The following is a 13,276-nucleotide window of genomic DNA, read 5'->3' as shown; positions in this document are numbered from 1 at the left end:
CATGTTGCTAAGCGTCTGTTTGTTTTCTTTTCTTTAGACATTGACGAGATGAGCGTCTCTCCCCCTGGAAATCAGACTATCGATTTGGGAAAGCAGGTTCAGTGGCAGTGTAAGACCAAGGCCTCTAAAAATCACACTGTGCTGTGGAAAAAGGTACATCAAGACTTAACCATCTTTCTTATTGGTGTAAAAATACAGCTAGACTCTTTATGACTCTGATGTTTAATAGTCAAAATAGAAACAGGATGGTGCAGAGCTGCTGTGGGTATTAGTCCTCAACACAGCCTTCAATACATACTATTTGCTATATTTGCTATAAGTTTTTTTTATCCCCCTTCACATTATTTTTCTCAGATATAATAAACCTAAGCTGATAATACATGAAACAAGTCAATAACTTTATCCAAATTCTTCTTTTTATTTTACTTTACTTATATTCTTTGAAACAAACAAAAAGAAAAAGCAATAAAAAGTAAAAGTTAAAGCGAATTTTCATGCCCATTGACATGAAACTTAGCATTTTCATTATTCAAACACAAAATGATTTAAACTTCAAAGTTATTTTGGTTACATATTAAATAACTTACAAGGTAGTAACATATATCTGAGGTCAGCATTGGTCAGTAACTGTTATGACCAGAGATCATTTTTCTGTGTTTATACTAAAGAATGGGATAACATTCCACAATATAAAGTCCATCTCAGCACTGGCCCTATTTAAGACGACTCAAACACATCATCTGCTCCACACCACTGTTTGCGATCACCGTTATTTTGTAAATTGGTATCTCTGTGTTTCTATGGTGTAAGTTATTGTGATGTTATGTTGCATATCTTTGTGTTTTGCGTGGAGCAGTAACCTGCACTAAAACAGCAATTATGCTGAGTCATTCATTTCATCTAAATAAATAAATAAATAGGTATCTTTAGACTGCATGTCCTCGACTTAATAATGTCAGTTTTTTCTCAAGTCATATTGATTTTGTTCAGTAATTACTTCCTGTGACTAACCTATGAAGTTAATATTTGCTTTTTCTTTTATTATTTGAAGCATCTCTGTTTACATACCATCATACTTTAATGTTTTGCTATTTACCCCAGCTTCTGCTCTTGTTATGTGTGTGATGCTCCTGCAGCGTTAGGCCTGTTGTTCCAGTCTTATTATCTGTTGTTGTGTCTCGTGGGAACGGTAGAAACTGTGTTGGGAATATGTTGTTTCCGAGTTGGAAGGACTCCTATGAGAAGAAGAGGAGAAGAATTGCAAACGAAAGGTTTATCACCGAGGATGATCTGTTATCACTGCACTGTCAAACAGTGTGTGTGAAGATTGCTCCCCTGCTTTCCCAGCACACCACCAAGCCCTCCGTCTAGATATTCACTGTGCTGTCCTGCTTTCAATTTTAAACAGACGAAGCATAAAGAAAGTATGAAAGGGGTGATACTGTGAATCCAACCGGTTTTATTACAGCATTTCTCTCTTCCTCAGGGCGACGTAGTGCTTTCTCAGGATGGCACTCTGTCAATTGCAAGTGCTGCCTATAAAGATGCTGGAGAGTACGTGTGTTTTGGCGGTGTTCCCGAAGTCCCGGGACTGACAGCTCAGACCAGTGTAAACCTGACGGTGAAAGGTAACACACCCAGATGATTTCTAAATATTCATTCAAACCTTGTACGTCCAATCTGAGAAAAAGTAAGAGAAAAAAGTCACTTTTCATTCACTCTGTCTTTAAAAACGTTTTGAGAGAAGTGGATGGACACGTACTTCCATATTTTTCAATAATAAACAAACCAAAGAGGGAGATAAGGATGATCCTGCTGACCAAATGCAGAGTTGGACCAGCAATTTGAGAGTTTTATTTCTTTAAGTCAGCTCTTTCTTCATCACATGAGAATATGGCAATACTCACATTGTGGCACATTTTACCTCATATCTCTCTAACCATGTGCCATACATTCCTACTATCACTTTTTAACAAAAACACTAAGATACTTGAACTGCTCAGCTTGAGGCTCACAGTCAATCTGCATTCTTTCTTTGTTCCTTCACATAGAAGCCAAAACATGCATTGGAGTTTGTGATTTATAATGATGGTGTCAATAAAATATGTTTTCATCACATTTGGTGTTCAACAGATCTAAAAAAAAAAATCACACAATAACTAAATAAATAAACTACACATCAAGCTTAAATATCCGAAGTATACCCTATTTGTTAGAGAACAGTAGTGAACAGTGGAACAATGCTACTGTTTTAGCACTGTTTTAGTTAGAGGAAGCACGTTGTATGTTTGATGGAAACACTGCTGAGGAAACGTTGCTATCACTTACTGTCATTCATTAAATCACAAAACTCAACAGTGTGTGTTTGGTTTGAAACATTCCTTTATTGTTTGCATTGTTTAATCACAACTTTCTCTCACCCTCCCCAGGAAAACCAGAGATTGACACCCCTCATGCTGGGGAGGTGGCAAAAGAAGGAGATGAAGTGACCCTGAAGTGTTCGGCCAACGGTTTTCCCAAACCTCAGTTTACATGGTCAACCTCAGGAAAGGAGGTAACCACTTAAAAAAAAAAACAGACAGAAGCAGAATGAATCAGCTCTTTATCCTCTGTATCTACTTTCTGTTGTATCACTTACAAATCTGAAAACTCAGCAGGTTTCCTGGAAGAGACGTGTTTCTTTCCTTTTGTGTCAGAATGTAATTTTAAATTTTTCATTACATTATCACATTTTTATTCTTGATTCTTCCAAAAAAGCTCAGATAAAGAACTCAGTGAATATTCCCCAAGAAGCAGCAAAAAGATTTTACACAGGGAGTTTGGCTTTACTAAGATTACATTTGAATGAACATTCTGAAAAACTGGGTAATTTTAGGTGAAAATAATGATGCATATTAGATCAAAGTTAGGAGAACCTTTAACTTGCTCGAGTGGTGATTTGTAAGAGCATAGGGAAAATGAAGGAATCACACTCTGGGATTAATTACAAAACGTAACAAGCAGGACTTAGTTCAATGACTTGACTTAACTTTACATCAAGTCTTAGTCAGAGGGTATTATAGCAAGTATCACATACCCTTAACTTCAACCTAAGAGGCAGCAGCAAAAAAAAAGAGTTTTGCCAATGATGGTCTCGTAAATAAACTGGTACCAATGGAGCAACCATTGGAGTACTGGATATGATCTCCAGTTAATGGAAACATTCCTGCAAATAATATCACCATAAGCTACAATAGGATTAATTTATTAATTTATAAAGATGCAGCCTATGTTAAAAAACAAAACAAAACAATAATATTTATTTGCACATTTTTGCACTGACATAATAATCACACACACTGATGTATTAAACCTCATGTAATAAATATTTAGTGACTGTGTTTGAGAATAAAAATAAAATGCAGAAAAACATATTAGTTGCTTTTACCAGTGGTAGGTGTTAGCCTGGTAGTATTTACTGCTACAGAGTTAAAATTGACGTAAACTGAACAATTATTCCATGCTTTTTGACCTGGAAATGGAACAAGATTAAGTTTTGCTTCATATTATTCCCAGATCCAAGTTTCTGCTGCAGCATAAGTAGCCATTAGCACTTGTTTCTGGTTGCCTGTCATCAATTACATCCCAGTTATTATTTAGCTTGCAAATAATTAATACCAAAATTTCCTCTGAGTACATTTAAAACCAGCCCAAGTGCCAACAGTGGGATCATAGTTTGGGAACCTTGGGGCTTGGTAAAACAATTAATTTAAATTTTAATAGTACATTCTTCTCACTGCTTTCTTTCTTCCTTTTTTTTTTTACCAGTCCATCTCAATGGAAGAGAACAAGGTGGTTGGCTCTCTGACCATAAAAGCCACTCCTGAGATCATAAAGAGCGGTGTGAAGTGCGAGGTTTCCAACGAGTTCGGAAAAGATAGCAAGGACTTCCCTGTAGCTGTCAAACGAGGTCAGTGTGAAAATTGTCTTTCCCTCTTTCAACACAATTTATTTTATAAAAAAAACAACCATGAGATCTTACATTTATCACACATTTCACTGCAATTTCAGAGAACAGAGTGTGCATTTTCAGTAGATTACCTTTGCAGTACCACAAATTCTGTACAGTGGATGGAAAAATAACAGGAGATTCTGAGCACCGCTGAAAATGACTGGCACATTTCATGAGGGTCAGACTCTCTGACGATGTCTAGGGTTGCCACATTCCTTGTAGAAAAGTAAAGAAGGTCTCATGGGTCTGGACCTATTGTTACTTCAAGTGAAACGACAATCACATTGTATCAAGTGTTTTTCCTATGCTGGTTTATCTAATAGAGTATTACAGTTCAAACATAAGGTTGGTTTGAATAGCTTTTACTCTTTAGTAAAATAAATCATAATTTAAAAAACGTAATTTTTCCATGTTGACTCAATTTACTCAAGTTGTTCAAATTAAATTGATCTGAATCATAAGTATAATAAACAGAATATTTACTACTACAGACCTAAAATTGACGTAAATGTTGCAACTAAACTGTATTCTCCTGGTGTTTGTATTGCTTCTTTTCACATGAGAGTGTCTGTAACATGTGCAAACGTTGACAGACTCTGTATTAACCCAGAACCTATGCCAGAGTGGTTTCGCAGCTTAGCTTCTTTCCTCCACTACATCACTTCTGACATTTGTGTATCTATAATCCAGCAAGGTATCATAAACTTGGGAGCTGATTTACTAACAGTTGCCGCCACCTAATTGCAGCCAGCCAATCTGCAGCAACATAACTCCGAATCTTTCTTCTGTTTCTTGTTCTCTCTTGCAGCAAACTCAGCTGAAGGTAGAGCCTTCTCCCTCCTTCTCCTCCTCTCCTCACTTCTTCTCTCAGGACTCTTTGTTGTACAGACCCTGTAATCTAGAAACCTCCCATCCATCCATCTCCTCTTGCCCCAGCCCCTCCATCTTTCGCAAACACACACATACACATTCAGAATACGCATCTTCCTCTGTCGTACTGTAATCTTGTATATTTGCCCTCTTGCTACCGAACACTGTGGATATTGTATATTGTTCTTCTTCTTCTTCTTCTTCTTCTTCTCTTGTCACCTTTGTATGATGTCTGTCCAATATTTCCTGGATGCAACTAAGTTTTTGTGGCCCTTTGGGGACAATAAAGAAATTTATTCTATTCTATTCCTTCCATTCCTCTCTTTGTTTCCTGACTGTGTCTTCTTGGTCACCCCCTTTTTTCCAACTGCACTTCTATTTTCTGCTTTTCTCCTTTTCCTGGCACTGTATGTAGATAGAGTAGCTTTGGCTTTTTTGTGCGAATGCTACCAGTGGTGTGCGTGTCATTTGTGGTTGTTGCTTTGCTATGCAATGGGACTGAAAACTCTCTTTCTTTCAAAGTGCTGCTCTCTGGAAACCCTGTGCTTACGTCAGGTCTGTATGGCTAACCCTACTGACATGTCGTGTCTCTGGTGTTTGTCTAGAGCTGCAAGTTACTGTGTGTGTATTGATGTCTGTGTACACACACAGGTCAATGTATTTATGTTTAGAGCAGTTGATGTTTTTGTGTATTTGTAGCCTATTTGTTTTACTATAGTTGCGAGGACAAAAGAAATGGGACGTTATAAGAAGGATAAATATATTTTTGCTTGTGCAATGCACAGCCTAAAGTTTGTTTTCTTAAACTGACTTTTGGTCATTTAGCTTTACTATTTAGTCATGCAGTCAAATAATTATTAATCTAAAATTTCCTGACTGCAAATACAGAAAAGTTTTATATGTTTTTTAAAAGCTTTTTTTTTTTCAATATTTCATGACTTTTAACAACATATTGTTTTAGTATTATAATATTAAGGTTAAATAAAGTTGCATAAAATCCCGTGGATAACAAAATAAGCCTGAAAATGATATCTTCCACATTTTATTGGCATACCTGACAAAGACGCACAAAGGTCTTTTGTCTTTTAGCAAAATCTTTTATGGTAGTAGCACAACCTCAAACTGACAAACTTGTGCAAAATTAGTGTAAATGTTGGAACTTCTAACAATTCCTATATTATAAGCATATCAAAGTATCTGGGAGCTGATAGTAATACTTGTCTTATTATTTCCCTGGCGTATGAAAACAATGTGACAGAATGTTCAGAATGGGAACGACAAGAAAACATGCCATTACTTTAAGTCAGATTTATCCTCATAAGTCAGGAAATAAATACAAAAAAAATAATGCAACTAACTTGCACTAGCCAGTATCTGCAGGGTGAGCAAGCAACAATTTGCCCCTGTGAGAATCAAGGCTGGACGGGGTGCAGTTTTCATCTGACAGCCGAGAGGTGGATGGAGAAGATGGAAAATATAATCTTCAAACTGGACAATTAGAGAATTGTCCAGTTTCTCTAATTGAACAATTAGAGAAACTGGACACAGCAAATCCAGCAAATCAATCTGGATTTGCTGTGTGATTATGCTGCTGCTTTGGAAGCATGGACTTACACATTTTTACCAATATGATCATGATAAATCATCATATTATCTTAAATTGTCTTAGTTTTGCATCTCCATTTTATTGTCTGACACTAGAATAAAATGTTTAAGACTATATTATTTTTAATACAAAACATAAACGTGAGGGTTTTCTTGCCTTATTTCACAGTAAATCAATCTGGATTTTGGAAAATTTTCTTTTCCAACTTTTGAGATTTATAGAAGTGTAGAAAGTATCTGCTATGAAACATTTAGCTTATGACTATGTTATGTAGGGTTATAATCCCAGTTTATAGGGCTCTTCTTGCTTCAGAATGAGTAAATTCCTCAAAATGTGTTAAATGTGCACCTTTTCTAAAAATTTGAAGAATTTCTTCATAAGCAATAAAGTGTAATCGCTATCAAAGAGAAGTTTTTTGCCAAAAATCACAGCTTTTTTTGGATCTGAAATTCCTTAACCCTTCTTCATTCCTTCTGTACGTGACTCAGGCAGTTAACTTAAAATCTGTTATAGTTAATAATTTAAGGTTTGGAGTGACTTCACCTAGCTAGTTAGCCGTGACTGCTGTGAAAAAGTCTAGTTTTATTGCTGTATTAATCTGACTTCACTGTTTTCAATTACATTCTGGCTGTAGTGTCGTGGTTGGTGGACAGCATTTACCTAAATAGCCTGGTTTTGGATCCCACAGTGGAAAAGCGCATGGTTTATTGCAAGAGTAAAATAAAAGGTGCTGGGAAATTATATTCCTTTAATCAAACATTTTAGGGTTGCCAAGTTGAAATACAGTCTACAATCCACATTTTTTTTCTTTGATTATTGCTTTTAATTAAATCTTTTTTACAGAAACAAGTCCCTAAATTGACAGATGTCTTGTAGCTGCATTCATTGCCATTTTATGTATGTTAAAAGTAACTTCACTGCTTAAGAATTTACAACAGATCTGATTCATCTCACAACAATTCACAATGCCACTAACTCGTTTCTGGTTTGTTGATAAGGGAAAGTTGTAAAAAAAAAAAAAAAGGTTCTGGAGGTAGGACTGACTCTAAGAAAGCCCACAGAACCTAATAAAGAGCCTCATAATGTTTCACAACCAGAAGCAAAAATTTAGCTAGAGTCTTGTGTTTAATGTGTGGTTGCCAGGCAAACAGATGAAATGCCAGAATGTCAGCAGTGCAAGCCAAGAAACGGTCCATCATCAAACCTCCTATTAAACTGCTCCATAAAAGAAAGCGTGTTTCTTCATTTACCAGGAGAAAAATATAAAAGCAGTTATAATAGCCATAAAATCCCATTTTTGCTTTTGCCCTGACGGGGCAAAGTCAGTTCAAAAACACGTCTGTCATGTCATGCCATGTCATGTCTTGTCCTCAAAATTATAGTAATACAAGTGTGAACCGATGGGTGAGTATGTTCAGTGTTGTTTTCTGGCTCTGGTCAGTTGTGTGTTTTCTCCTTGAGGAACCTGGCCCTGTGTTTGGGTCCCATCACATTTCAGCCATTGCATTCAGAAGTTAGTCTAACTCCACATCCCAATCCCCACTCCCTTATTATCTCCTCCCTCCCACCTGTCCACCTATTAACTCTCTTCACCTGGATCCCATCAACCCCCATCCTTTCCCTATTTAATCCTTCCCAAATCAAATCAACACCCCTCCACCAATCCTTCCCTACCCCCCCCCATCAACTCACAAATCAAACACCCCCCACACACACTTCTTCTCTCCCCCTGCAAATCAAAAACTCCCCTCTTTTCCATCCCCCCCACCTCTTCACTTTGATCATCCCTCCTTTTCCCCCCGCTCCCTTAAATCTGCTCCCCACTGTCCCACCAACCCCTCACCCCACCGTCCTCCTTCTCCTCCATCATTCCCTCTATTGTGGCGCTGTAGCTGAGAAGCAGCAGGAAGGCTCCAGCGCTGTGGTGATTGCCGTGGTGGTCTGCGTTCTTCTTCTGCTGCTGCTGGTAGCTTTCTTCTACTGCCTGAGCAAGAAGACCACGATTTGCGGCAAGAAGGATAAGAAGGAAGCGTGAGTAGACGACATGACGAGACAGATGGCATAAACTCTGACAGCACTGAGCTCATGCTTTGTCTGCCTTTTGAGCAAAATAAAAAAGCACAGTTTTCTGTGGTTGGTTAGATTAACAAGTAAACCGCTTGCACCAAATATGTCATCTCTGTAGTTGTTGACTTGTACTCAGTGATTTTCCTGCTGTTTCGTGTTTTCTTTTCAGAGCTGCTACACCAGTGAACAACATTGTGGTGGAGATGAAGACGGAAAAGGCCAACGAAGAGGCCGGACTCCTCAACAAAAAGATCAACACAGAACAGGTTAGAACAGGCTGAAACTGCAGTTCTCCAGGCCCACTGGTCTGTTATGCAGGGCCAGCGACCTTTAGTGGTAAAAAATAAAAAATAAAAAACAGAAATAAGGAATAAGATCTCTTCTTGGAAGTTATTGTCATCTTCCACAATAACTTGTCAAAAAATTTGGAAGAGGATTAGGGCCACTGATAAAATGTAATTCTGACTTTAATCTCAGAAACCTGAGATAAGAATTAGGAGAAAAAAGTCAGAACTTTTTTTAATCTGTTCAGCTGGTCCAGAGTCCTGGGTTGGTAAATTGCGAGACTGAGTGAAAAAGCAGTGGTTCTCAAAACATGATGGGTTTTTTTTATCCTTACTTTAAAGGAACTCAGTATTTTTCCAGTTTTCTGGAAGTTTGTCACAAATTAGTGGAGCATAGAAACTGAACGTTGGTTCTGATTCTGGGGATGCAGAGTAAGCTTGAACCAGAAGAGCTGAGCGGTCTGAAAGGTTCATCCAACAACAACAAAAACAACAACAACAACAACAACAACAACAACAACAACAGCTATTTAAAGTATTTTGGTGCTAAGCCATTCAGTGATTTAGAAACTAACAACATTATTTTAAGGTCTATTCTCTAAGGGAATAACCAGGGTAAGGGGTTTGCTTCATTATTAACGGGGCAGTGGCTTTGCATTAAGGTCTTGAGTAATGACAAATTATGAACATTGTCTCCAAATTCATCAACTTTATAGCAGCTAGATGTATGAAACTTGGCATAACTTGGTGTTCAGTCAGGACAAGCACACATCAGACTCAAATCACAATTAAAAGCCCAAAACTATTATAGCATTAAAGATGAGGTGAGTGTGTAAAATGAATGGAAGTGTATGTATTTTCAGTGTTAATACATCACAAGTTCATTCATACAATTTGAATTTTGTAGCCTTTGACAAATCTTTATTTATTATTTATGTTGAATGGAACATGTATGGAACCCCTAAAGGGACATTAAAGGGGAAAAAATGGGAAAAATATTCCCATAAGCATTTGAGCATAAGAGCGTTTTTGTTTGTTTGTTTGTTTGTTTGTTTGCTTGTTCTTTTTCTTCAGTGTCCATTTGAGGCTCCACAGAGTTGAAAAGAAAGAGCAGAGTTTTTTTTTTTTTTTTTTTTTTTTTTAAAAACACTAATAATAAATATCAGAGTATATTCTAAATATTCTTTTTTTTTCATTTAGTCTGTAACTACTAGACATATTTCCAATAATTGTGTGTTTCACTTGTGTTTTTTTCAGTAATCAACCCAGATGATGAAATAACTCTGAGGACGAAGGACAGAAGATGACAGTTTTGAGGACAGCAGGACTTTTTTGGTTTCTGATTCGTGATTGTGAGGGGGATAACCTGGGTGGTGCTGGGGATGGGTGCATGCTCATAGCTTCAAGGATCACCATGATTAACTTTGCTTGTTTTCCAACCTGAGCAGCTGAGTGGAGATTTTTACCTTTCTTGCTCAATAAAATTGTTTAAAACTCCATCTAACTCACAGCATCAAAACAATTCACTCAAACAATAAATTGCTTCACTGGATAACACGATTTTTTTTTTTTTTTTTTTTTTTTTGCAATCAAATCATTTCATTAACCCATGGTGTCTTGCTTTGTTTGGTGTCTTAATTCAGTGATTAAGCAGTAAGCTTTTCTGTTTTGTAATACGTGTTTAATTTGTTTCCTGTCTGCTGGGGATATTGAGAAAAACTATAATCTATTATCTCACTCACTTCTGTGGAGAATTTCCTCGCATAAGGTTATCCTTCAAGCAAACCGTTTCTGTTAAATCTTTGCTTCAGAGTCTGTATTTGATTTGCTGGTGTTTTACGTTATTGTTGCCAGCTGCTTGTGTTTGGCATACATTTATTTTCAAAATCCATAACTTTTAATAGAATCAGGCCAGGTACTTAATCACTCTCTTTAGAATCCCATATGGTGTCAAATTCACTTTGGAAAAAAAAACAACAAACAAGCCAGCATTTTTGGTTGTACAATTTTTTTAACGTTTTCATTTACATTTATGTATATGATGTCAGTTTCTGGGAGTTTTGTTGTTTCTTTTTTTGTTTGTTTTGTCTTTTGCTTTGCTGTTGTCCTTCCCTGCAAGTTCAGAGACAGTTTTTCTTGTGAGAGAACGTGGTGAAATTGGTTCCTACTCTTGTGTTTGGTGTATCTTGAAATCTAGGAAGGACTTCAGTCTCAAATTAAGTGAGTTCTGGTAGCAAGTCGGGAAAAACTGTGGAATTAGCTTGGAACTAGCGTTAGATACTAGCTATTAAAAGTGTTTTTTTCCCCTCTATTTTTATGCATGTAAACTTAAATCTGTTCCCAAGTAGTAGCTGCACTGTTTCAAGTTACAAGCTCTCAAAAGTGGAAGTAAACAGTTATTCCTACAGCTTCAGCTGTGTTTCATTTATGTGCAGCAGCCATTTTGAATATAAGCTCAAGTTGGCTTGGGATCTCCCACTTTACAAGTGAAATTTCCAAATTTTGAACATTCAATTACATTTTTCAGATGGGGAACTACAAATTATGACATTAGAAAAAGAAGCTGTGTTTCATTTTTTGCAATTGCAGTATATTTGGATGTCCACCTCTCACATCTTTATGATCTCTATTTTAAACTGTAAAAGTAGAGATCTTTAGCAAAAGTCTAAAACATTAGCTTTTTCTTCTATTACAGAAAAATGGGATTTTCAGGAGGTGCGGGAGCGCAGTCATAACTTCACCTGTTAGAAGTAAGACTAGTTTGGAGCATGCAGGGAAGAGAGAAAACAAGATTTGGGGTTGTTTCTGGAATATATGAGGTGTGTCTTTATTTTTTATTTTTTATATATATATATTTTTTACCAGTTTAAATGTGGCGACAGACACATCAGATTGTCAGTGTTCAGGTACGTAATTCAGACATTTTTCTTTCACTGTCAGCAGGCCAAATAAGGTTGGGTAGCAGGTTGATTCCATTTTTTTTTTTACTTTGTGATACACTGGAACCAATTACCTTAATAGATTTCCTGAGAAAAGGTCACCTCAAACAACTATCTGTGGCCAGAAACCTTTTATTTTTTTTCAATGTCAGTTGTAATTATTCAGCAGAAATGATGCTTTGATCGTTGTCCTTGCTTTTTTTTTTTTTTTTTTTTCCATGTTTTATATAATAATGTTGCCGTATATAAATTGTTTTTGTTTTTCTAGAAAGGGGATTCTTAATTTTGGAACTACTGAGTTTTATTGTTTCCACTCTTTTATCCGCTTGCTGAGAAAAGATAGAATTGTTTGGGACATTTTGCATTACTTTCGATTTCATTTTGTCAAATGAGATATTCTCAGTGCTTTACTTCTTTCTCTTTTTATTGTATGCTGTATATTTTGTGGTACGCTGTTTGTGATCATTGTGGTGTGTTGATGTATCTTGTTTTTACTTTTTTTTTCCAGCTGTTTAGAATTTATAATGAAACAAAAGAAGAAAAAAAAACCTCAAGAAAGCCAATCACACCCCGATACTCTGGTTTTATTTCCCTCTGAGTTGATTGTGGTTTTATAACTATAGAAACATTTAGAGTAACTATGCAGTAAAACCCACATAACATCATTATAAGTACAGATGCATCTTAATAGATTAAGACCATGAATAGACTAATTACTTTCAAAGTATCTTACAGATATGTGGTTATTCTTATTAATTTTGGGTATTAGTATAATAATTTTAACATTTCATCCACTTTAAATGAACCAGAGTTTGTTTGCCCTGTTGGTTCAGACCGTTGGACCTGCACTCTCTTTTTGAGGTGGTCCCGGTCCACATCCAGACGAACTCTGGTGCCGTTCACTTCAGGTGTGAATACAGACCGGTCTTAACACTAACCAACTACAGGAAATATACATATTTTTGAACTTCATGAGCTGCTGTTGGTGGGCATCATGGTAAAAATCATCCCTTCTGTGTTGCCAACACTACTACTCAATGTATTGATTGCACTGAAATCGTACCTGATTCACAGTTTTCTGCTTATCAATTCAGCATGCAGCACACATTTGCCGACACTGTTTCAAAAATCGTAAAATCTGTGTTGTATGAGACATTCAAAATTATATTTAAGTTACAATTAGAACACCAACGTGCATGACAGAAATGCAGGATTCACAAAGTTTCTTTTTTCCGTGTCTGTGCTCTCTCCTGCCCACATAATTTCAAGTCAAATGGGAGCAGTGATGGTCGTCTGTTTCGTTTACAAATTACAGTCCGCTTGCAAAAGAAGTACAATGTGGGAGTAAAATGCGACAATAAAAGAAAGCTTGCCAAACTTATTCCTTCCTTACAACTTTCCATTAAAATGCACACTAAAATACATCACTTTGTGAACAACCCATTTTTTTAGCACTTATACATGCACATACATTTTCAGCAAACATCTTCAAGTTAATTGGCAAGTCAAGAGCATTTAC

At 36.6% G+C, this 13,276-nt stretch overlaps 1 protein-coding gene across 2 annotated transcripts in view; it reads left to right on the top strand.

Annotated features, from left to right (window-relative positions):
• The window catches only part of bcam (basal cell adhesion molecule (Lutheran blood group)), a 63,202-nt gene extending 50,882 nt beyond the window's left edge, over window positions 1–12,320 (top strand). Inside the window, exons 9-16 of one of the 2 annotated variants that reach the window (XM_014975537.2) lie at window positions 38–153; window positions 1,487–1,628; window positions 2,430–2,554; window positions 3,808–3,949; window positions 4,800–4,814; window positions 8,360–8,498; window positions 8,704–8,800; window positions 10,076–12,320. In XM_014975537.2, coding sequence (XP_014831023.2) covers window positions 38–153; window positions 1,487–1,628; window positions 2,430–2,554; window positions 3,808–3,949; window positions 4,800–4,814; window positions 8,360–8,498; window positions 8,704–8,800; window positions 10,076–10,078 — 779 coding nt within the window. In that variant the 3' untranslated portion in view covers window positions 10,079–12,320. The remainder of the gene's footprint in view (window positions 1–37; window positions 154–1,486; window positions 1,629–2,429; window positions 2,555–3,807; window positions 3,950–4,799; window positions 4,815–8,359; window positions 8,499–8,703; window positions 8,801–10,075) is intronic. The other variant, XM_014975615.2, reaches the window with a different exon arrangement.
• Window positions 12,321–13,276: the final 956 nt, after the last annotated feature.

This window comes from Poecilia mexicana, unplaced genomic scaffold (assembly GCF_051168715.1).
Source record: "Poecilia mexicana isolate PSO_F unplaced genomic scaffold, ASM5116871v1 scaffold_16, whole genome shotgun sequence".
NCBI lineage: Eukaryota > Metazoa > Chordata > Actinopteri > Cyprinodontiformes > Poeciliidae > Poecilia > Poecilia mexicana.
Note: the sequence above shows the minus strand (reverse complement) of the source record. Positions and strands in the feature narration are given on the sequence as shown.